This window comes from Enhydra lutris, unplaced genomic scaffold (assembly GCF_002288905.1).
Source record: "Enhydra lutris kenyoni isolate GAN:26980312 unplaced genomic scaffold, ASM228890v2 scaffoldscaffold8, whole genome shotgun sequence".
NCBI classification, from domain to species: Eukaryota; Metazoa; Chordata; class Mammalia; order Carnivora; family Mustelidae; genus Enhydra; species Enhydra lutris.
In genome coordinates this window covers 5388084-5414369 of record NW_019154092.1, presented here as the reverse complement: position 1 = coordinate 5414369, position 26286 = coordinate 5388084, and the positions used below count along the sequence as shown (strand labels likewise).

Sequence of the window (26286 nt, the reverse complement as noted above, 5' to 3'; positions counted from 1 at the left end):
CACTTTAGTGGATAGGAGGTAGTATCTCACTCGAGTTTTGATTTGCATTTCCCTAATGTGTTTGTTGATCACTTGTATATCTTCTTTGGAGAAATGACCATCTGAGTCCTTTGCTCATTTTTTAATTAGGTTGTCTTTTCTGTTGTTGAGTTTCAGGACTTTCTCTATATATTCTCTGAAAATTAATCCTTTATTAGATATATGATTTGTAAATATTTTCTCATCTTCTGAGGGTTGCCTTATCATTTTCTTGATGATATCTTTTAGTGTTCAAGTTTTTATTTTCAAAAATTCCAACTTGTCCATTTTCAAAAATCTGTGCCATTAGTGTCCTATCTAATAAACAATGACAAATCTAATCTCATGAAGCTTTTGTCCTATCTTTTCTTCGAAGAGTTTTATTATTTTACGTCTTACATTTTGGTCCTTAATCCATTTTGAGTTAATTTTTGTATTTGATGTTAGGTAAGGGTCTAACTTCATTCTTTTCTTTTTTTAAGGTTTTATTTATTTGATAGAGAGAGAAAGAGAGAGAGAGAGAGAGAGAAGCAGGCTTCCAACTGAGCAGGGAGCCCAATGTGGGACTTGAGTCCAGGACCCTGGGTTCATGACCTGAGCCAAAGGCAGATGCTGAACCGACTGAGTCAACCAGGGGCCCATTCTTTCTTTTTTTTTTTTTTAATCTTTAAAAAATTTTAAATCTTTAAAAATTTTTTAAGTTTTTTTTTTTTTTAATTTATTTGAGAGAGAGAGAGAGAGCATGAACAGTGGGGAGGGGCATAGGGAGAAGGAGAAGCAGACTACCCAGTGAGCAGAAAGTTCAAATCGGGGCTCCCTCCTAGGACCCTGAGATCATCACCCAAACTGAAGGCAGATGCTTAACTGACTGAACCACCCAGGTGCCCCTAACTTTGTTCTTCTGCATGTGGATACCCTGTTTTCCCAGCACCATTTCTTTAAAGACTACTCATTGAATGGTCTTGGCACACTTGTCAAAAATCTTTTGACCATATAGGTGAGGGTTTATTCTGAGCTCTCTATTCTATTCCATTGATCTATATCTTTGTCTTTATGCTAATGCCAGAGTGTTTTGATTACTGTAGCTTGTAATAAGTTTTGAAATCAGGAAGCATGAATACTCCAGTTCTTTTTCAAAATTGTTTTGGCTATTTGGGTCCCCTGAGATTCCATGTGAATTTTAGAATGGGTTGTCTTCTGGAGCACCTGGCTCAGTTGGTTAAGCATCTGCCTTTGGCGCAGGTCATAATCCTGGAGTCCTGCAATGGAGCCCTATGTCAGGATCCCTGCTCAGCAGGGAGTCTGCTTCTCCCTCTCTCTCTGTCCCTCACCACTGCTGGTGCTCTCTCAAATAAATAAATAAAATCTTAAAAAAAAAAAAAAAGAGCGGATTGTCTTCTATTTCTGCACAAATGTCATTGGCATTTTAATAAGGATTGCACTGAATCTGTAGATCATGTTGGGCTGTGTAAACATTTTAATGATATTAAGTCTTCTAATCCATGAACACAGGATGTATTTCCCTTTACTTAAGTTTTCTTTAATTTTTTTCAGCAATGTTTTGTAGTTTTTAGTGAGCAAGTCTTTCACTTCCTTGGTTAAGTTAATTCCTAACTATTTTATCCTTTTTGACATGATTATAAATGGAATTGCTTTTGTAATTTCCTTTTCAGATTATTTATTGTCTGTGTACAGAAATACAACTGATTTTTGTGTGATTTTATATTTTGCTACTTTACTGAATTCATTTATTCTAATAGTTTTTTTGGGAATCTTTTAGGGTTTCCTTACACATAAGATCATAACATCTATAAAGAGATAATTTTACTTCTTTTTTTCCACTCTGGCTGCCCTTTATTTCTTTTTCTTGTCAAATTGCTCTTACTAGCGTTTCCAGTACTATGCTGAACAGAAGTGATGAAAGCAGGGATCCTTGCTTGTTTCTGTTTCTTAGAGGAAATTCTTTCAGTCTTTCACCACTGGGTATGATGTTTGAGATGGGCTTTTCATATATGGCTTTTATTATGTTGAGGTAGTTTCCTTCTATTGTGAAGTTCCTCCTAGTTTGTGAAGTTTTTTATTATGAAAGGGTGTTCAGTTTTGTCAAATGCTTTTTCAGCATCAATTGAAATAATCTGTGGTGGTTTTTCTTCACTCTGTTGATGTGGAATATCACACTAATTAAGTTTTATATGTTGGACCATCCTTGTAGTCAGGAATAAATCCTACTTGGTTAGGGTATATAATCATTTTAATACATTGCTGAATTCTGTTTGCTAGTATTTTGTTAAAGATCTTTTGAAAAACCAGTATTTGTAAAGGGTATTGGTTTGTAGTTTTCTGTCCTTGTAGTGCTTTTTTTGGCTTTAGCATCAGGGTAATGCTGTTCTCATAAAGTGGGTTAGGAAGTACTCCCTCCTCTTCATTTTCTGGGAAATGTTTGAGAAAGATTGACAGTAATTTTTTTTTTTTAAATGTTTGGAAGAATTCACCAGTGAGGCATGAGAGGCCTTTTCTTTGTAGGGAGGGTTTATGCTTACTAATTCAATATCCTTAATAGTTATTGGTCTAGTCAGATTTTCTCTTTCTTTCCAATTTAGTCTTGCTAGGCTTGGCATTTTTAGCAATTTGTCCATTTTATCAAGGCTATCCAATTTGATGGTAACCGTTCATGATACATTCTCTTTTTATTTCTATAGAATCAGCAGTAATTCTCCCCCCTTCATTTCTGATTTTAGTAATTTCAGTCTTTTTTTCCCTTAGTCTACCTAGCTAAGGTAGGTTTGTCAATTATGTTGATATTTCTGAAGGACCAATTTTTGGTTTCATTGATCTTTCTCCATTGTTTCTCTATTCTCTATATTTTATCTCTGCCTTAGTCTTTATTATTTCCTTTCTTCTGCCAGCTTTGTGTTTAGTTTGTTCTTCTAGTTCCTTACGTTGTAAAGTTAGATTGTTGGTTTGTTCATTCATTCATTCCTTCCCTTGTTCTTAAAACCAAAACATTCATTGTGCAACTAATCATTGAAATTTCTTGTTTTTAATATAAGTATTTACAGCAGTAAATTTCACTTTAGCACTGTTTCCACTGTGCCCCATAGTTTTGGTATGTTGTGTTTTCATTTTCATTCATTTCTAAATACTTTCTAATCTCTCTGGTGATTTCTTCTTTGATCCACTGATTTTTTTTTTTTTTTTTTTTAAAGAGAGATCACAAGTAGGCAGAGAGACAGACAGAGAGAGGGGAAAGCAGGCTCCCCGCTGAGCAGAGAACCCGATGTGGGGCTCGATCCCAGGACCCCGAGACCATGACCCGAGCCGAAGGCAGAGGCTTAACCCACTGAGCCACCCAGGCGCCCCTGATCCACTGATTTTTAAAAAGTGTGTTAATTTCCACAATTCTGTGAATTTTTCAGTTTTCCTTTTGTTACTGATTTCTAACTTTGTCCCATTGTGGCCAGAGAAGATACTTTGTATGATACCTGTCCTTTAAAATCTATTGAGGGGCGCCTGGGTAACTCAATCATTAAGCATCTGCCTTCCGCTCAGGTAATGATTCCAGGGTCCTGGGATGGAGCTCTGCATTGGGCTCTCTGCTCAGCAGGAAGCCTGCTTCTCCCCCTCTCTCTCCCACTGCTTGTGTTTCCTCTCTTGCTGTGTCTCTCTCTGTCAAATAAGTAAATAAAATCTTAAAAAAATCTAATGAGACTGAACTTATAGTTTAACATATGGTCTATCCTTGAAAACGTGCCACGTGCCCTGGAGAAGAATGTATATTCTGTTGTTGGGGAATGTGTTCTGTATGTGTCTGTCAGATCTAGTTGGTTTATCATGGTATCCAGGTCCTCTATTTCCTTACCCTCTGTCTGGTTGTTCTCTCCATTATTGTGAGTGGGGTACTGAAGTCTCTATTATTGCAGAACTGTCTATTTCTCCTTCATTTCTGTCAGTTTTGCTTTATATATGTATTTTGACGGTCTGTCAATAGGTGCATAAATGTTAATAATTGTTCTATCTTCTTACTGTATTGAACCTTTTATTAATACAGTGTCCTTCTCTGTTTTAACTTTTTTTCAAATTTAAAGTCTATTTTGTCTGATGTCAGTATAGTTTTCCCAGCTTTCTTTTGGTTACTATTTGCATGGAATATCTTTCCATTCTTTCACTTTCAATTTCACTTTCACTGTTTTTTTGAATCTCAAAGAAGTCTTTTCTAGCCAGCATATAGCTGGAGCATGTGTTTTTATCCATTCTGCCAATCTCCAGCTTTTGATTATAGAGTTCAATTCACTTACATTTACAGTAATTACTGATCAGGAGGGACTTTTGTCACTGTGCTATTTCTTTCCCATACGCCTTAGAGCTTTTGTCCCTCTTTTCCTTCATTCTTGTCTTTCATGTTAAATTGATTTTTTTAATAGTGAAATGTTTAAATTGCTTTCCCATTTTCCTTTTGTGTATATTCTGTAACTATTTTCTTGGTGGTTACCATGGAAACTACATTTAACATCTTAAAATTGTAACACTCTGATTTGGATTCCTAGCAGCTTAATTTCAATAATACACAAAAACTCTGCTCTTCTAAAGCTCTGTATCCATCCTTTTTGGATGTAACAAAATTACATTTTTATACACTGTCTTCCCCAAAATATAGACTAATAATTCTTTCAAGTGCCTTAGTCTCTCAAATTATGTAGCAAACAAAAAGTGCAGTTACAAATCATTGTTACAATACTATTAGCTTTTATAATTGCCCATGTATTTTACTGAGATCTTTTATTTCTCCTATGGCTTTGAATTATTGGCTAGTGTCCTGCCATTTCCCCCGGAGGACTTCTGAGCATTTTCCACTGGGAAGCATCTAGTGGTTATGAACTCCCTCAGCTTTTGTTTATCTGGGAATGTCTTCATTTCTCCCTCACTTTGGACAATGGCTTTGCTGGATATAAGACTGTTGGTTGATTTTTTTCTTTAAGCACTCTGTATATACAGATCTCCCCCACTCTCTGAAAGTAGAGCATTCCTGTGAAACCTTTTGTAAGCTGAAAGTGTATAAACTAAAAAAACAATTGAAGCATTTTATAAAAGCGAAAAATCTTCTTTGGATTTCTTTCAGTTAGCTAAAACAGATATTAATGTTGGTCCTTCATAAAAAGTGAAGTGGTATAAAGCAAACTTTCAGAGAGTGGGGTGGAAAGCTGTATTGGCCAACTATCTTCTGGCCACCAAAGTTTCTGATGAGAAATATACTGCAGATCTTAGAGAATCTCTTGTATATAGTGACTAATTTCTCTCTTGTCACTCTGTCTTTGGCTTTTGAAAGTTTGATTATAGTATGTCTTGGTGTGGGTCTCTTTTTAAAGCTGGGCTGCCTGAATGTTTATATTCATGTAATTCCTCAAATTCGGGGAGTCTCAGCCATTATTTCTGCAATTATTTCTTCTGCCCCTTTCTTTCTCTCATCTCCTTTGGGGACTCCCCTAGTGCATATCTTGGTCCACTTGACAGTGTCCCACAAGTCTCTCAGTCTCTGCTTTTCTTCAGTCTTTTTTCTTTTTGTTCCTCAGGCTTGACACCATCCTTTGTCCTATCTCCAAGTTTGCTGATTCTTTCTTCTGTCTGTTCAAATCTGCCATTGAATCTTCTAGTGAATTTTTCATTTAAGTTATTGGAATTTTTGGCTCCAGAATTTTTTGTTTGTTTCACTTTAGGTTTTCCAGCTCTTTATTTATCTTTCCATTTTTGCTCACATATTGTATTCTTGACTTCTCCATATCTTCTTTTAGTTTTTTGAGCATTTTAAAGCAGTTTTTTAAAAGTCTTTGGTATATCCCCTTCTTTTTCTGAGACAGTTTCTGGTGATTTCTTTCTTTAATCTGAATGGGCCATACCTTCCTGTTTCTCTGTATGACTTGTGATTTTTTGTTGTTGTTGTTGAATACTGGACATTTGAATCTAATAATGTGGTAACTCTGGGAATCAGATTCTGTCCCTTTCCCAGGGTCTGCTGCTTTTTGTTAAGGTTTTTGTTTATTGTTTTCTTGATTGTTATAGGCTGTCTCTGTGCTGACGATCAGCCTGAGATGTAAACTTAAGATCCTGTCAGGTCTTTTATGAGCCATTTCCTGGGCCTGCACTGTCATTTTATAATTCTCTGTATATGTAGTTTTGGAATATCGTAGTTTAATGTCTGGCTCCCCAAAGGGAAAAAGCTAAGAATGAAGGAGGTGGGTAAGGAGGCTAGCCCTTTAGGTCCCCTGGAAGTCACTTTAGCATGCAGGGAGCTTGTGACAAAGCAACAATAATCACTGCTTCTTTGTCTACACCTTTGGATTCCGATGTAGCAGAGGACAGATTCCCAATATTTGGAGGACAGGGTCCTTTTTGCCCACCCTAGCTCCTGGAAGCTATGTGCAAGCTGTTTCAGGAACATTGCTACCTGCCTTGTGGCTGGCATGGGGCATGAGTAGCTCCCATTGTGCTAAGAGCTAAAAGTGACTGAAATTAACCACAATTTTCCACCTAAATCTTCCTCTGGAAGTTGCAAGCCTTCAACAAACTCAGAGTTCCAAAGGACTTACATCAGACAAATTCTGCCAGTACAACTGTTGTCCAGGTGGGAGACAGATTCCTGATGCTCCTTATTCCACCATCTTCCCAGAATCCTCTCCCTTAATGTTGTAATTTCTTAAATCTTTTATAATGATTTTATATACAAAAAGATTATTAAAAACATTTAGAAATGTGGTGCCTGGATGGCTCATTTGGTTGGGTATCTAACTCTTGATTTCAGATAGATTGTGATCTTGGGGTCATGGGATCAAGCCCTGCATCAGTCTCCACACTTGGTGCAGAGTCTGCTTAAGATTCCTTCCCTCCGCACCTTCTCCCACTCACACTCTCTTTCCCTCTCTCTCTCAATCTCTCTAATAAATAAATAAATAAATAAATATTTTTAAAAAAAGCATCTAGAAATCACTTAACTTTAGATCTGTGTTCAGAACCTATGAAGAGTTATAAAGGCATTTTTACTATCCATACATGTATGTGGGTATGGATATGTGTATATGTGTGTGGGCCTGGGAATGATAACAAATGTGATTATTTAGGGCTCCCAGCTTAAATTCAGACAAGAAGGTAAATTAATCTAAAAAGTACAGACAGTTGACTTATTCCCTGCAACTATTATCTGTAAACCTGAAGGTGAATGATCTGTTATAAGAACCTGAGGCCCAGTTATCAGTTCAGCCCTACCTCATCATGTCACTTTAGGAATATATCAATATTCCTGCTCCTGATTAGGGAAAATTCCAGGGTTAGTTTTCTACGCTAAATGATCACAAAGCACTTTGGGACTCCCTATTCTCGGTCCAGTGTGTTTTTGAAGGAATCTGACGCTAGCTCTTTGTACCACAAATACTCACTCTTCCTCGTGGACACAGCCTCTACTAAGGGATCTTCAAGGAAGGAGGGAGACACACTGCTGCTGCTGGTTGACTTGTGTAGAGTTTCCTCCTGAGAAAGGTGGGGACAGAGAAATAGACTCCTAAGACATTAGTGCTTTCATGCTAATAAATTTTACTACTACAGATTTATTTCAGTGTGAAGCACCAAATTATGTCAAAGGTTCAAGGCAACTAGAAGACATAGAAGGTATCTAAAATTAGACAAGCCTGGGTTTGTGTTCTGGATTTGTCCCTCATTAGATCGATGTGATACAACAAGTTTCTCATCTTTCATCATTTGGTGTTTAATACCATCTTTACACTGTATTATTGGATCAGATGAGAAAATATGCTCAAAAATGCTTAACACATTACCAGGCACATAGTAAATGGTGGTTATTATCATTATTAGAGAAATATTTAACACATTTATAAAAGTAATAGATTGGTAAACTGCATGAAGGTAGATGCTATGGGCCTCATTCATTGTTGTCAGCAACAAACCTACTGTTAGTAAGTGATGAATAAATATTAATATTTGTTGAATAGATGAAAATAAACATTTCATAAGATATTGTATGAATCTAGAAAAATGTCTACATTATGCAAAATAAATTTTAAATTTCTATTACCAATCAGATGAGACCGTAATTTGTTTCAGATTATACCCAGATGAACTACACTATTTACTCAAGAAAAATTTATTATCTACCATGTGATTGAGGATATACATGAACCACATAAAAACGTATGTCCATAATATCTACAGAAAATTGCTAAATATTTTTAAAAGTGGAAGAAAGAAAATTATTTTAAGATATTCGCCTATGACTATGTGAGAGAAATCATGAAAATTCTCTCTGACCTACTTATTTAAGGCGACTTTGAGAACTAACTTAGCCATTCACAAAAAATGGCCTTATCTAAAACCTACTGCTAAAAGCACTGGTTTCACGCAAGCTACCATACAAAGGATCTGGTCAAAGGACAGGAGATGAAAAAAGGGTGTAAACCACACAGTTCCAACAAAGAAGGTCTGAACAGTGACCTCCCCACTCCTGGTACATACTATGAAGAATAAATCAAGCAATGTAACCAAAGCCCCAACCCCGAACGCGGTGTAGAGGTCACACAAATCTCCAGAAGAGATAGTGCGCAACTAGAACGCCCTCCTTCTGCCTATGGAAGGCCGAAAGGAAATAAAAGCCAAAAGTATCTCTTAGGAAAAGAAAAAGGAGCCATACACAGTAGTCCCAAAAAATTATGAGGTGGGTGCCACCTTGATTTTAACAGCAGAAACCACCACACACCACCTCACATACCTCAGCCCACCTTCCCCAGAAACATTTTTAAAGCCCAATTTTACAGAATTCTGAGCATGTCTACATGTTCCACACCATTCCTCTCTACTGTTCTGACTTGCTCCCACTGTGAACAACGAAGAGCCCATCCTGGGGCAGCCGGGTGACTGCAAGTTAGTTAGTAAGAGACAGAGAAGTGGTGAGGACACTGGCACGGTGCAAGGCCTTTGGGATTTGCTCCCAGAAGCAGCTGGGGGTCCTCTGCCCCTGCATGCCCACCACAGGCAGCTGCACCCAACTTCTCACTACTTGAAAACTAGTCTTCGTTAGGCTCAGTTCCTGGCCCAGGGGAATCACAAAGACGTTCAGAAGGTACCAGGGAACTTGGGAGGTCAGATCTCCTCAGAGAGAAGTCAGTGGATATGGACTCTTACTCTGCTTGCCCCGTCACGTCCATTCCCTCGACTAAACACTTTTGGCCTGGCTGGGGGATCCTGATGGTCTCTGATCTCTCAAACGACTGCCAGGCCTGCTCTCTGAAACTTGCTTGTTTGTATTGTCTGATCCAGTTACTAGTCTCTGACACTCACTAAACTAGGCCTTTTCTAGTTCTACATCCTGACCAGTGACTCTTAACCAGGTCCTTGTTGGAACAAGGTCACTTCCGGAACTCCTACTGCTCCTTCACTGCCGCTTTGTTCCAAGGGTGGTACTGAAGGCTGCCAGACCAGCATCGTCTCAGAAACCAGTCTGGGTGATTAAAGAATAATTCCTTAATTCTAACTTGGATGAATATGAAGTGGATGGAGCCAGCAACCACGACAACAAACAGAAGCCGGGAGGCTGGCTGTGTGTGTTTATTGTGTCTGGCAGGCCCTGAGGGAAGAGGGAGGCAAGGATGTAATTTCATTTTACACAGTGGAGATACACAATACTGATGCTGTAGACAAAGGGCTGGAGAGAGACTTGGGAAGCACCAGCACCCTGAGAGTTTCTGGAAAACAGACAGGACGTGCGAGATCTTCCTCCAAAGGGCAGCAGGGGAAAGATGAAATCTGGAGAAGCCTAGCAGAGTTTTCTTTTGCAGACACGTCCATTGGTATTTCTATTACCAAAAGAACAAGCTTCACTATGGGTAGGTGTGAGTGTGAGAGAGAGAAGAATCCATGGAAAAATATTTTTCTTTTTCCTTCCCCAAAACAAAGGGAATATCCTAAAGATTATACGTTTGCATTTTTTAAATTTATTTTTAGTACCGTAATCTAAGACCATACAAATATTTCTGAACTTATTCTATCAACTATGACCACTGTACTGGTCTTTCCTGAAAAATAGTAAGTAACCCACTGTTTCATTTCCTGCTAAACAAATGAATTTCAATCCCACCTTTATTGATTGAAAGATGGGAAGAGATTAAGCAACAACCAAGGACACATGGCTAGTAAACGAGGTCAGAGAGGGCTTGCACTCTGAACATGGAGTTAAGAGGTGTGAACCAGGTGGTCATGGGACCCACCTCGGAGTCAGAGCTGTCCAGCTCAGCCAGGGTTGGGGCTTTGAGGAGTTTCTTCCGCTGCAAAGGCATGTGCTGTGCCGCACTCAACCCATTTTCTTTCGTTTGTGATGTTAAACCTCCATTCACCATCGATGATTCCACAGCATTCTTTGGAGATTCAGGGGTAATTACATCTGGTAAAAGAAAGGCAAAAGTTTACCTTTTCTCAAGCTAAGAAAGGTAATCAGTAGACCAAATGCACTTTCCTTTTTTTTTTTTTTTTTTCAAATGCACTTTCCTAAGTACCTGCACTTGGGAGCACAAACCACACAAGCCAGGTGACATGGCATTTCCATGTCACACAAATATAACACAGAGGCTTGATATAATAATGCCTAGGTATATAAAACATTTTTGTTAGATATTAACTGCCAGGTTAAAGAGAACATTTACATGAATACTAGATTCACATTTATACACTAGAATTTAGAGCTGGAAGGAATCCAGATAACTGACTATAACTTCTTAATCTTGCAGAGACCCAGAGAGGCTAGTTTCACTTTATAGTCTCCAAAGAGCTAGTGACGGATGGACCAAAGTGGTGGCATGCGCAAAGCCATAGCAGGTATATGACTTTAAGATTTGAGAATGGTCTAATTTAAAAATCAAAATTGTGAATAATCTATAGTTATAAAAACATGAACACAAAGAACCTGGGATACGTTTGCTTTGATAAAGCTGATTTAGATGATCCAGAACTCAGATCTGGGTGCGAAGGCAATACAAGAGATCAAAGAAATGTGGCAGCAGAGTACAGAGTATGCAGAGCCCAGAGCCCAGAGTACGCAATGTATGAGTACAGAGCATGGGGTCTATAGAATATGTCATACAGCACAGAGTATAGAGAGTATAGTGCACAAGGTACACAGAGCACACAGGACAGACTACGGAATATACAGGATATAGCATACAGTACAGAGTATAGGTCAGAGTATATTTTTTGTAAGTGAAAGAATTTATTTTGAATATGCATATTATTCATTCAATTTAATTTTTCATAGTGCATAGCTATGTATGGAAGTTTACAGGGAGAAATAAACATTAGAAATACCTAAGGACGGAAGTATACAGGCAAAGAAGACACTCAATACATACTCGTGAACAGGCTTAGAAGCATCACAGGACAGCATCCATTAGGAAAGAATGACAGCCATGCAAAAAATCTATCCAAACCACGGGAGGCCAATGCAATCAGTATAAGTTATAGCTTCTTGTACAGGACAAAAGTATCCATGTTCTTTGGATTGAAAACATAATATAAATAAATATGGCTTGGTTTTTATGTCCAAGTCACAAATCATCTATAGAAGTAATAAGTGCGGATGCTGCATGTGATAAGAAAACATTAAAGGCCATAGTATATAATCTAGAGTATGTAGTACAGAGGGGAGTACAGAGATACAGTAGTACAGGGAGTACACAGAGCACAGTGTATACTGTATAGAATACAGACTAGAGACTAGAGCACAGAGGATAGAGTACAGATCACAGAACACACAGAGTGTGTACAGTAAGCGGTATAGAGTATACACAGAATGCAGTATATAGTGGGCACAGAGTACAGGGCATAGAGTATACAGAACAGTGTACAGACTACATATAGAGTACAGAGTACAGAATATATAGTACAGAGTACAGACTAGAGAGTTCAAAGCATAGAGTACAGAATACAGAAGAAGAGTATTGAGTACATAGTACAGGGAACAGGTTATAGAGTTTAGAGCACACAGCACAGAATAGAAAGTACGGAGTATATAGAGTACAGAGTATACCTTACTATAATGTAAGATGCAGATGATTTGGGTTCAAAGTCTAGCTCTGCTGCTACCTGTCTGACCATGAGCAAACTGCCTAACCTCTTGTTTCATCATCTGTAAAATGGGCCTAACGACAGACATGGGCTCCTTTTGAAGATGAAATGAACAAGTGCATATAAAATACTTACTCAATACTGTGTGTACTAAAGGTAACACACAATAAACGTTGGCAATTACGGACACTGATTTTTACCTCCATTTGTATGTAAATCGAGGCTCAGGGAGACTCAGCCAGTCACCCAGCTAGCATGTGGTGCAGCTGATACTTGATTCTTTGTTAGTATTGATCCTAAAGGCCACCTTTTTGCCCTTGTATCCTGTACTCACTCTTTCAATGCAAGTGGAACCAATTTTCTTCAGTATTTCAAATGATGTGTCAAACACAAAGTTTAAAACTAACAAATTAGAGCAATTAAAAGCGAAAAAAATAAAAGTAAAAAAAAAGTAGTCACTGCATAATTTAATTTACAGAACAACAACATGAAACTGATCTTTGCACATGGAACAGTCTGTGAAACTCCTGTGGTTGAAAGTAAAGGGTACACTAAGCATGAAAGTGAAATAAGACAGGATGGAGGGAAGGAAAGCACTGTAACTGCAGTTACTGTAAAATATAGCAATTTCCCTCCCAACATACAATTTTTATACGCTTGCAGTGTAAGCGGTGGGTTTCCAGGAAACATTCAGTGAATAAGCATGTTCTAGTATAGCCTTACTTGACATTATTAAAATAACCATGTAAATTATTATAAATGATATTCATCTAGTTTAATATTTATACTTTTTGCTATTTTTAGAGATCAAGAAGGTCAGAGCACATGCCCCTGTGAATGAGAAGAAAGGGTCTGAGTAAGCAAGGAAGGAGGGAGGAAAGGAAGAAAAGGAAGACGGGCAGATCTGTCAATCATTTATTTAACACAGAAATTTTCATAAAAAATTTGACAAGACGTGTTACTTTTCTTATTACCCTTCCAGATGTTAAGCAGCTATAACAAAAACATAACTGGGGGAGAGGCTGTGCTGAGGGGGACTAAAGGGCAAAAGCAGCAAGTTTTTACACAAATTTAAAGGTTAAAAGCTTTAAATAAATCTTTTTTAGGGGGGTATAGAGAGCAGTAGGCTGACACACTTCACAGAATAATTGAGAAGTTCTCCAGAAAGCAAAGAAGGAAAAGATTAGGCTAACTGATTAATTTCTATTCAAGAAAAAAGGTAGTGTTCAAATACAGTATTGAAGCATATTTTAAAAGATCTTATTCTATAGTTATCTTATTTTATACACTTCCTATAGAATTGCTCATGTGTTGTAGGTGTTAGGCTTTCAAGAGAAAGCATACAGTTAAAACACACACATCTTTGTCTCCTCTTAGCTGCCCAGATTCCAGTCCAGTTGTCCACACTGCAGGTACCACAAGAAGGGAAACCATCGGCTTTCCGAGGTGGGTCTCACGTTTCCATTCCTCCAAGAGCTTCCCTATGGCCGAGACCACTAGTGGTGCATGGAGGAATACTGAAAGTTTTAATGGTTATATATTTAATGCTTCAGAAAAAATTATATCAGATGTGTGGCTTTATGGATGTTTTTCCTTAAGAAAATTTTTAAATAAAAGGTCATTGATAGTATATTAATATAATTTAAATAATGCTGGAGGTACTTAAAGCCTGGCAAAAATCTGACCTAAAGTTTAGGGAATACTGCTGAGTGACTGGGGCTGTTGTGAGTTCATTTCATTCTCAATGCAGGAGATCTGAGAAATGACCCAATAGCTCTCTACTTGTCCGAACACTACTATGAAGTTGATAATTGTGTTTGAGCTCATTGACTGAAACTGAACTCTTTGACTGAAATAATAACCTTGTACTGAATTCAAAGCTTTGAGATAAATCGCGTTGATAAAAAAATTATGTAACAGGTTTCAGGATGATCTCCACATTTAAGACTAAATACTGTGTGTGATTTTACCTCATACTATATATTTGTAAAAGACTCAGTGGAACATATCTTTAAGAGAAATTTTTAAGTACTTTGATTACTAATAACTTTCTGTTCCAATGAAGAAATCCTTATTATTACTTCAATGTATCAAGTGAAAAAACCAAGGATTTGACCAAGACTTTATACTTCTATATAAGATGGAATGTCTTGAGAAAAAACTGGTGATATTTATAAATAAGCAAAAACATTTAAGATGCTAGATATGGCTTCAGAAGTCACATACCTCAGGTTCAATCTAAAATGCATAACCATGATATTAAATACTTTTTGTAATATCTTTATATATGTTAGATTCACCCAACTGCTTGGAGGAAATATGACTGTGATAGAGATTACATATTTATTGTTTGCACTGCAAAAATAAATTATACTTACCTTAAAGTTGAATGGATTGTTAAGATTTTCCACTAGCATTAATATTTCTAAGACATACTTAAGCAGCAGAATATACTTCATTATGTCTTATTCTATATTTAAGTTCAGAGGCATTATCTATACTACACATTTAAATACTTGCTCCTTAGTGTGTTAATTTCCCAACTTCGAGAAGAACTGTATTCCAATCTTTTTATTTAGGTTAAAAGGATGGATTAATTTTTTCCATTTATTATTTGGGATATTTTAATTGATTAGTAAAAATACAACAATGAAAACATAAAAATAGCTAGCACAAGAAATTGAGAATGAAGCATGTGGAAATCATGAAGTGCACTGAAAGTAGCAAACGAAAAGCAGTTGAAAGCCAATACAATTTTTTGCTACTCTTCTATATCAGGGAGGTTAGGAGCTTTCCTCGCAAATGAGAAGCCACCATATAACTTATAATGCACTTATATATAACGTGTGTGCGGGCATGCAAACTGTCCAGAGCAGCCACCTGCACTTAATTTATGTTAGACAACAGTCAATGTGTTTAGATAGCCAGCCACTTCCCTTGTAGTCCAACTGATGGAAACATCTCCAGAAAAAGACACAGTTTTTAAAATATACACTGCCAACCTCTGGAGAGTATCAGTAACAAATATGTACCAAAACATTTCTGAGTTTATTTTCCAGAACATTTTGGTAAGGTTTTTCTTTTTCTTTTTTTACAACATTTACTCTGCAAATGGTTGTAAAATAAAAATTTTCAAATGGATAAAGAAAATAGAAAAAGCTCTTCAGTGGTCAGTCAAAAGTAGTAAGTGAAGATTGTAAAATATTTATCTGAGTTTTTTAAAAGCACAAGTGCCAGTGATACCTGAGACCTGCAAATATAAACAGAAATTTAAAAACAGTTGGGAACTAGTTAGCAATGGGAAGGTGCTCAGTAAATTTTCATAAACAGAATAGGATACAAGAACTATTTGGCTCTTTAAATACGAATTTGTATATAAGCTATGACAAAAATTTCAGGGCATATGAAAGAAAACTGGAAGAAAATATTAGTGTCAACATTTTATCTCATTTTACATTCAAAACAACAATTTCCAGGGGCACCTGGGTGGCTCAGTTGGAGTCTGCCTTTGGCTCAGATCAGGATCCTAGCATCCTGGGATCGAGCCCCATATAGAGCCCCACATCTGGCTCCCTGCTCAGCCAGAAGCCTGCTTTTACCTCTACCTCTGCCCCGCCCCTGCTCATGCTTGCACTTTCTCTCAAATAAATAAAATCTTAAAAAAAAACAAAAACAAAAACCCAGCTTCCAAAATGAAAAATTCTAACTTGCAGAATATTTTATTTGAATTAAGTTGGCTTTGAAAATTCACTCATATATAAAAGCTCCATTTAAAAAGAGACTGATATTAGAGATCAAATTTAGTCATTAATGGTTATGTTTCACTATTAATCGCTGTCCATTTAACAGCAGGGATCTAAACTTGTACTATAAACCCAGAACACACTAATTATACAGTTGATCCTTGAACAAGGCCAGACAGGAGTTAGGGATACAGACTTCCACCCCAGTCAAAAATCTGCAAATAACTTTTGACTCTCCAAAAACTTAACTACTAATTAAGCCTACTGTTGACTGGAAACTCTACTGATAATATAAACATCCAACTGATGCATATTTTGTATGTTATATGTATCATATGTGTGTGTGTGTGTGTGTATTCTGTAATCTTAAAATAAAGCTAGAGAAAAAATTTTTTAGAGAAAAGAAAATATTAAGAAACTCATAAGGAAGAGAAAATGCATTCACAGTCCTCTAGGCACATTTACTGAAAAAAATCTGTGTAGGCAGGTGAGGCCAGGCTGGAGGCAGCCGTGGGCCTGGTACCATGATGAATGTGATATTTTGCAGCCTGGGGGCCTTGGAAGAGTCAGCTGCCTGGTGGGCAGGCAGCCACAATGGCCTGGGTATGCAGTACAGCTGCCCCATTGGCCTGCAAGGGCGGCCACCCATGACTGGGAGGGATGGAGTCCATGGTTGGTAGGGGTGGCCCCAGGCCGGCAGCAGCCCGCACAGCCCCTGAGCTCCGCGTGTGGAGGACTAGGGAGCAGGGGTGATGGGCGTGTGGGCTCCCTGTGCAGCACCATCCTGCTCTCTGGGACATGCCTTGCTTCAGCTCAGCATCCTGTCCACCAGCCCTGGGTGTAGACCACCCTGTCGGCAACAGGGGTCAACCTGCAGTGCTTTTCAGTCTTGGGTCCCTGGGAGCTGCTGACAACTTCAACAGGCCTCCCTGGGCCGTCATGGGTCCTCGGAGGGCAGCAGGTTAGTTGCCTTCCATTTAGTCTGATGAAGACTGGGGTGGACAGTTGTAAATAAATGTGTAGCTTTTGCCGTCAACTCTTAAATTAAAAAAAATTCCTATAAGTGGACCTGAGCAGTTCAAATCCATGTTGTTCAGGGTCAACTGTATTTTACAACCAAAGCCATTAGAACATATCTGTATTTTTATACTCTCAAATAGCGCTCAGAAGCATTCACGACCAGGCTCTATCCAGAGGGAGCGCTGGGACACCAAAGACAGCTCCTGCCTACCAACTGAGGAACGGTGATCCTCAGAAGCAGCTGACAGCTTTGACTCTAATTACTTAAATATCTGAATGCTTAAGAGATTAAGTGTCAAAACTTTGTTTCTTGAAATTTGTTTCTATTCTCTTAAGGCAAAGCTCTGTTTTAGATTTTGACATCACTGCTTTAGAAGAGTGTGGGTGAGGGAGTGCCTGGGTGGCTCAGTAGGTTAAACATCTGGCTTCAGCTCAGGTCATGATCCCAGCGTCCTGGGATGGAGTCCTGCACTGGGCTCCCTGATCAGTCGGGAGTTTGCTTCTCCCTCTGCCCCATCCCCTGCTTGTGATTTCTCTCTCTCTCAAATAAATAAATAAAATCTTAAAAAAAAAAGGTGGGGGGAAGAAGAAGAAGAGTGTGGGTGAGAAACAGTGATGGTAAGGATGGGCGGTCAAATTCCATAACCACAGGGATGGCATAATGATTCTTCTATAATCCCTCCTAGGCAACAGATTTATTATTGTTTTAATTTTTTTAAGCACATGGTTTTCAAATAAGCAGAATGTTTTATCTTACTGACCACAGCTTAGAAGAAGCCTTTCAATTTTCTTCTTTGACATGTTTGGACAAGCAGATGAATGAAATGTTTTCACAGAAACCACAAAACCCATGTCAAGTGTGAAAGAGCTTTTTTTTTTTTTTTTTTTTTACCTGACAAGTCAAAACTGTAAGACATGCTAAGTGGCCGCATTGCTGAAAAAAGAAAACAAACAATAAAAAGAAAATAATTCAGCTATTAGGAATATATAGGGAGGACAAAAAAGGGAGGAGGATTCAAGAAGACCGTAATGGCACATTTCAGACTTTAAGGCAGAAGGTAGAGAATAAAAATTGGGAACACAACAAAACCATGAATCTTAGTTTCAATTATATCACTAAGACTTGAAATGGAGTAACAATAAAAGAAAAAAAATAACAACTTTTTAAAGAACTTGTTAAGCATGACAGCATGATACAGATACAAAACATTTTAAAGAAACATAATACAGGATTTTGGCTTAAATATAACATGACTTTAGGGTACAAAATTTTTTAAATTTAAGAATAAATGTGTTCTTAAGTAATTTATTTCAGGATGAAAATCTGACCAAAATCTCTGCCCAAGGTGAAATACTTGATAAAAAATCTCCTTTGGAACTAGTTTCACAATGTATCACTATACTGCCAATTGCAGGCAATGCAACCTAGCAGCTGCAGAGAGGCCCCAGGAGCCAGAATGTCCGAGTTTGAATCTCAGCTCTGCCACTTACTAGCAGTGTGATTCTGGGAAAGTTACTTAACCTCTCTATGCTTCAGTTACTTAATCTGTAAAATGGGAAGAATGGTATTTATCTCATGAGATTGTTAATGAAGATTAAATGACCCTACCAAAAAAAGGTGCTTGCACATAGCAAACACTGCTTCACACATAGTAGAAGTTCAATAAATATGGTTTCTTAAAAACAAACTTACTTATTTCCTATTGAAAAAATTAGTCCTAAAATTTTTATTACATATGCTTAAAACCACTGAATTGTATAGTTTATATGGGTGAATTTTATGGTAGATAAATTATGCCCCAAAAAAGGTATTTTTGAAAAAGCTTACTACAAAGATTTGATTAATTTGGGTATTCATGACAGTGAAGTTAACTATTTTTGCTGCAGCCCAAAATTCTTTTTTTTTTAAATGAGGAAAATTTTAATACATTTTTGAAAAACAGAAAAGTAGACTTGAACAAAAGAAAAGACATATCCTGTTATAGGATAAGATTAGCCAAATTCATAAACTTTGGATGGCAATTCTCCAACTTCATTTTATTAATGCAAATGTGATCCCAATTTTATTATTAATTAATTTTATTAACATATGATATATTATTTGCCCCAGGGCAGCCCAAAAGTTTTATCAGTGCCATCTATTCTATGACCTGGGCTGAGGTAGGACAGGCACCTTTACGATCAGGAGATGACAGAACCTCAGATACAGTGGGGATGGAAGTATAGGCATAATGGACAGAATGTCTCCCCAGTTCATGTCTTCCAGGTAGACTGCCTGTAGAGTTCTAACACCTAAATTTAATAGACTGTAAGTACTCTCAATACGTTTTTTTGGCAGATGTTTTTAAAGAAATAATTTATACTTAAAATCCAAAATCCCAACACACTATTAAAAAAAAATGATGTGAAGGTAAAGCATTGGGTTAGATCCCAACTACAACTAGGCAAGATGTTGGAATCATAGGTAGCTGTTTTTAAAAGCACTTATGTCAACAAAGGAGATGTGTGTCTTAAAGGGGGCAAATAAAGCAATTATTTGTTGACAATCATTGTTCGATGACCAAGAAATAATATTTTAAGTATTTCATTCTAGTAAGTAAATTAGGATGTAACCTTTAAATAAGCATCTTACTGTTTTAGTTATCTACAGAAAAGTAGTTAGGAATTTTATACTGATGAGAATAATCCTCCACTTACTGCTTTAAAAAAACCCCTACATTTCTTGTAGAAATACTTTTCTAGATATGTCTCCTCAGGTAAGGGACATAAAAGCAAAAACAAGCTAATGGGACTACACCAAAATAAAAAGCTTTTGCACAGTGAAGGAAACCATCAATGAAACTAAAAGGCAACCTACTGAATGGGAGAAGGTATTTGCAAATGATATAACAGATAAGGGGTTAATACCCAAAATATATAAAAAACTTAAGTAACTCAACACCAAAACCCCCAAATAATACAATTAAAAATGGGCAGAGTTTATGAATAGACATTTCTCCAAAGAAGACATCCAGATGGCCAACAGACACATGAAAAGATGCTTACCATCACTCATTATCAGGGAAATGCAAATCAAACCCACAATGAGATATCACTTCACACCTGTCAGAATGGCTAAAATAAAAATATAAGAAACAACAAGTGTTGGCAAGGATGTGGAGAAAAAAGAACACTTGTGCACTGGTGGTGGGAATGTAAACTGTTGCAGCTACTATAGAAAACTGTATGCAGGTTCCTCAAAAAATTAAAAATAGAATTACCATATGATCCAGTAATTCTACTACTGGATATTTATCCAAAGAAAATGAAAACATTAATTTGAAAAGATATATGCTCCTCTATGTTTACTGCAGCATTATTTACAATTGCCAAAAGATGGAAGTAGCCCAAGCGTCCATCAACTGATGAATGGATAAAGAAGATGTGGAATGGATAAAGAAGAAGAAAAGAAGATGTGTGTGTTTGTGTATATACAGCCACACAATGGAATATTGTTCAGCCATAAAAAAGAATGAAATCTTACCATTTGCAACAACATGGATGGATTTAAAGGATATGATGTTAAGTGAAATATGTCGGTTAGAGAAAGACAAATACCGTATTTGGAATTTAAGAAACTAAACAAACAAAGGAAAAAGAGACAAAGAAAAAAGATCCTGGTGGTTACCAGAGGGCAGGTGGGTGAGGGGATGGGTAAAATAGGTGAAGGGGACAAAGAGAACATTTAACCTAATGAGCACTGAGAAATGTATAAAACTGCTGAATCATTATATGTACACCTGAAACTAATATAACAGTGTAGGTTAACTCTACTTGAATTAAAAAAACCTACCTATTTAAAAAATTCTGCATTTCTGTAAAAGGCATCCAAATCAGCAAAGAAGTCAAACTCTCACTCATCACAGATGACATGATACTCTATGTGGAAAACCCAAAAGACTCCACCCCAAAATTGCTAGAACTCATACAGGAATTCAGCAAAGTCACAGGATATAAAATCAATGCACAGACATCAGTTGCATTCCTATACACTAACAATGAGAGAGAAGAAAGAAAAATAAAGGATCCCATTTACAAGTGCACCAAAACCCATAAGATACCTAGGAATAAATGCTCATGGATTGGAAGAACAAATATTGTTAAAATGTCTATTCTGCCTACAGCAATCTATACATTCAGTGCAATCCCTATCAACTTTCTTCACAGAACTGGAACAAATAATCCTAAAATTTGTATGGAGCCAGAAAAGACCCTGAAGAGCCAATGGAATGTTGAAAAAGAAAACAAAGCTGTTGGCAGCACAATCCTGAAGTTCAAGCTTTATTATAAAGCTGTGATCATTAAGACAGCATGGTACTGGCACAGAAGCAGACACATAAATCAGTGGAACAGAATACAGAACTCAGAAATGGACACTCAACTCTATGGTCAACTCATCCTCAACAAAGCAGGAAAGAATGTCCAATGGAAAAGAGATGGTCTCTTCAACAAATGGTTTTGGGAAAACTGGACAGCCACATGCAGAAGAATGAAACTGGGCCATTTTCTTACACCACACACAAAAATAGACTAAAAATGGATGAAAGAGTTAAATGTGAGACAGGAATCCATCAAAATCCTTGAGAAGAACACAGGCAGCAACCTCTGTGACCTTGGCCTGCAACTTCTTGCTAGACACGTCTCCAAAGACAAGGGAAACAAAGACAAAAATGAACTATTGGGCCTTCATCAAGAGAAAAAGCTTTTGTACAGCAAAGGAAATAGTGGACAAAAACAAAAGACAACCAGTGGAATGGGAGAAGATATTTGCCAATGTGTAATCAGATAAAGGGCTAATATCTAAAACCTATAAAGAACTTATCAAACTCAACACCCAAAGAACAAATAGTCCAATCAGGCAGGGTGCCTGGGTGCCTCAGTTGGTTAAGTGCCTGCCTTCGGTTTGGGTCATGATCTCAGTGTCCCGCCTTGGGCTCCCTGCTCAGAGAGGAGTCTGCTTCTCCCTCTTCCTCTCCCCCTACCCCCTGCTCATCTCTCTCTATCAAATAGATAAAATCTTTTTTAAAAATCCAATCAGGAAATGGGCAGAAGACATGACAGACATTTCTCCAAAGAGGACATACAAATCAAATGGCCAACAGACACATGAAAAAGTGCTCAACATCGGCATCTGGGAAATACAAATCAAAACCACAATGAGATATCACTTCACACCAGTCAGAATGGCTAAAATTAACAAGTCAGGAAATGACAGAGGTTGGCAAGGATGTGGAGAAAGGGGAACCCTCCTACACTGTTGGTGGGAAAGCAAGCTGGTGCAGCCACTCTGGAAAACAGTATAGAGGTTCCTCAAAAAGTTGAAAACAGAGCTACCCTATGACCCAGCAATTGGACTACTAGGTATTTATCCCAAAGATACAAATGTAGTGATCTGAAGGGGGAACCTACACCCCAATGTTTATAGCAGAAATGCCCACAATAGCCAAATGATGGAAAGAGCCAGATGTCCACTGACAGATGAGGGGATAAAGATGTGAGATACACACACACACACACACACACACACACACACACACACACAAACACACACAATGGAATACTACTCCACCATAAAAAAAAAAAAGGAATCTTGCCTTTGCAACAATGTGGACAGAACTAGACAGTATTATGTTGAACGAAATAAGTCAATCAGAGAAAGACAATTATCATATCTCACTCATATGTGGAATTTAAGAAACAAAACAGAGGAACATAAGGGAAGGGAGGGAAAAAATAAAACAAGACGAAATCAGAGAGGGAGACAACCATAAGAGACTCTTAATTATAGGAAACAAACAGGGTTGCGGGAGGGGAGGGGTTTGGAGGGATGGAGTATCCAGGTGATGAACATTAAGGAGAGCATGTGATATAATGAGAGTGGGCATTATATAAGACAGATGAATCGCTGAACTCTACCTCTGAAACTAATAATACACTATATGTTAACAAAAAAAATTCATAGCAGAAACTTGAAGTTCAATGATCAAGATATTCTAGATGCAGAAATTATGTATTTCAAACAGAAAAGGGTTTCAAAATTTAACTAATATTCACTGAACAGGAGAAATAAGTGTTCTACCTCAAAATGCTGACTTTACAAAAGTGCTATAAAATTACTTTTTAATGTTTTTCTAAAGAAAAATCTAAACATTTATTAATTATAATTATTTATAATTAATTATTATTAAGACTTCTATGAAGGAATATTACAATTAACCCTTGCAGAAGTAAATATCTAGTTTCTTCTGTCCCTAATCTGATTGATCTGATCATAGTATTTATACATGCATTAGTGTGAGGTTTTCAAATAAATATCTGTGAATCATAAAAAAGTCCTGCATTTCTGAATTCAAATACTATTGACTCTAGATTTTCCTAATTATACACAGCAAATAAAAGATAAATATTCTCAAAGCACTTGCCACCCTTCTCTAATATCTTCTTATTCTGTTCTTCTCTGATATATGAATCTGTCTTTTGAAATACGCCTGACCACTGCATAAGAAAGGGATGCTCTTATTTCTTGGAAGATGAGGTTTGGATCTTTTCCAAGCTCTATGTGCCACAAAGAGGAGAGAAATCAAGCATAACAGGAATTAAGAAGTTTATGGAAAAGATGTTTTTTAAAGGTACAATTTATATTTAAAACCCCAAATCTCAATTCAGTATGAGATGTTAGGAAAAAGAAAATGATTGGACATGAACTGAGACTGATACACAAGAACAGCATTTTCAGACTTGACGGGGAAAAAAATGTGAAGTCTGTCAAGCAATAGAGAAATAAAACACAATTCAGCCATATATCAGGATACCCTATTTAATGACATGGGAAGATGTTCACATCGTACACAATGTTAAGTGAAAAGAACAGAATACTGTGCATACAGTTCTTGTCTCGGTTTCATACTGCACAAGTAGATTCACAGTGGATGGGTAACATTTCTTCTTTAAACATTGACACATTTCCCCAATTTCTATAGTGGGATTCTGCTCACAATTAATTACATGGAGGGGAAACGTTATAAAAATATTTAGGAAAACTTCTCCTCAAGTTCATTCTGCCAACCTCATCCTAGTCAAACTCCCTAAAGTGAAACTGTATAGTAAGAACCAATGTAGATCTGCAGAAATCAAGCCAAATCCCTTACTTTCCAGTAAGATTCAAGATCAGTTTGGATGCAGAATTGTAGAAGTAAGACTCTCACAGAATGAACAATCATTTTCTGTAACAGCTTAATTCTGATTATTGTGAAACACCATTTATAAGGTTAAAATAAAAAATAAAATAAAATAATAAGATATGCTCGCATCATAAATTTGATATTTAATTATTTTTTAAAAAATTTATTTAAGCGTGACAGAGAGAGAGAGACAGAGCATGCCAGCGTGCAAATGAGGGAAGGGGCAGAGGGACAGAATATCCAAGCAGACTCCCATGCTGAGCTCCGAGCCCGACATGGGGTTCCATCCTAGAAGCCATGAGATCGGGACCAAGAGTTGGTCACTTAACCGACTGAGCACCCAGGCATCTCTGATACTTAATTATTCTCTAGCGGGTTTCCTGTTATTTAGCATCTAGTTTGTTTAAAATGGAACAGAAGAATATGTATGTGACAAAGGCTTGCAATGACCCTTTCAAGCAATGAGGGTATCCCCTTGACACTTACAGGGACTGCCAGTCTATCCCTCAGATGGCCTCACTAATGCCTTCTGATTGGCTGCTGTTAATGGTCTTGCAGCATGAACATGCGTGACATTCTGGCGTCATTCTTCTGCAAGCATTTGCGGGCGGGCCTTATGCCTTGTTCATCTCTGCACCCCAGGAGATGACATGATTGTTTAATACAAAGTAAAGGTTCAAAAACTATTGGAAAAGTGAAGGAACTATAAGTTAACTATCATCCACATTGTATAAGAACATTATGCCTAGCTTGTTCTTTTCTCTATTCTCCCATCCAAGTGCTAACCAGGCCCGACTCTGCTTAGAGTCCAAGAACAGACAAGATCTGGCGTGTTCAGGTTGGTATGGCGGTAAACTCCTTTCTCTATTCTGTAGGTACTTTCACTGAAGCAGACAATCTTTCAGCCTAATCACTCTGTACTGTAAATCAGGAAGCTTATTTTTCTCATGGTAATATATTTATTTTGCCTCATGGTTTTGTTGAAATCTTTTCTTTTACCCCCATTGTTTCCTCTCAAGGTAACCAAATTTAAAAAATCCAGTCTTAAGCTAGCATCCCATAATATCGCTTCCTTATTTTTCCACAGTGTTCTTACTCTTTGAGGCTTTGTACTCTTTAGGAAACCAAGGAAAGCTATGGACCCTCTCTCCAGAAAAATGCACATACATAGAGTTTGTGAAATAAGCATACATTTTTTATATTTCTGGGGACTCACAGATTCTCATCAGGCCCATTCGAGGACTCTCAGGAGAAGAACTCTTGCCACACATGGCTTCTATGTTTTAGATCACTATTATACAAATGCTTATATGGATTTGTCACTTAGCAGGCTTTAAACATTATTTTTTCAAGATAACGCTTGCTGCCATAAAAATTAGACAGGGATAAACTGATACAACCGTTACTCACTCAGTAGATTTGTAACTGGAAGGTACATTAAATTACTTCAGGACCCATGGAATCACTTCTAAACAATGAACAGGACAGATGTGGGCCCTGCTGGCAAGAAGGTCTCAAGGTAAAAGAAGGGCTGAGAGTTTAACAAAAGGATACCAACATGACATTACTGAAGAGCTCGAGGCTGGAAGCAGGGACAGTGGTCAAAGCTGATGTGATAAACTAGACAAGAGAAGACGACAGACTGGTTTAGGATAGTGTTGGGCTAACAAAGGGGGAAAACTAACATGATCCAGAATCAGAAACATCAACAGGGATGGCTGTTAGATAGGAGTCAGAGATGATGCGGAGGTTCTGCCTTGAGCACACTAAGATGGGGAAACAGGAGAAGATGGTCTGGGAGAAAACAGATGGGTTCCCTGTCCTGCTGTAGGCCCTAGCTCATAGTCAGATGGATGAATGGGTGTGAGCTCAGCGAGATCGGTACACAGATGAGAGCTTTATTAGCCAGAACAAAAACTATGGAAAAGGGTATAGTTGCTCAGAGAGAGGTGAGCCCAGAATAGAAATCTGAAGGACCAAGCAGAGTCTAAAAGGGCAGGAAAGAGATCAGTGGAGAAAACAAGGAGAGTGTGGTTCCTCTACTGTTCAGATGTCACTATCATCTATTTTCCTAAAGGAAGTTTCTCTGAATTCTTTGGGCATCTTTAATCTTACAAATCGGTGGAGAATTGTATAAACAAAAATGTTTACAAACATTTTATAAGATGTTCTTT

At 37.5% G+C, this 26286-nt stretch overlaps 1 protein-coding gene across 2 annotated transcripts in view; it reads right to left on the bottom strand.

Annotated features, from left to right (window-relative positions):
- LOC111142469 (spire type actin nucleation factor 1) overlaps positions 1 to 26286 on the bottom strand; it is a 179976-nt gene that overhangs the window by 15557 nt on the left and 138133 nt on the right. Inside the window, exons 9-11 of one of the 2 annotated variants that reach the window (XM_022495643.1) lie at positions 17785 to 17826; positions 10281 to 10453; positions 7443 to 7533 (exon numbers count right to left, since the gene is read on the bottom strand). In XM_022495643.1, coding sequence (XP_022351351.1) covers positions 7443 to 7533; positions 10281 to 10453; positions 17785 to 17826 — 306 coding nt within the window. The remainder of the gene's footprint in view (positions 1 to 7442; positions 7534 to 10280; positions 10454 to 17784; positions 17827 to 26286) is intronic. The other variant, XM_022495644.1, reaches the window with a different exon arrangement.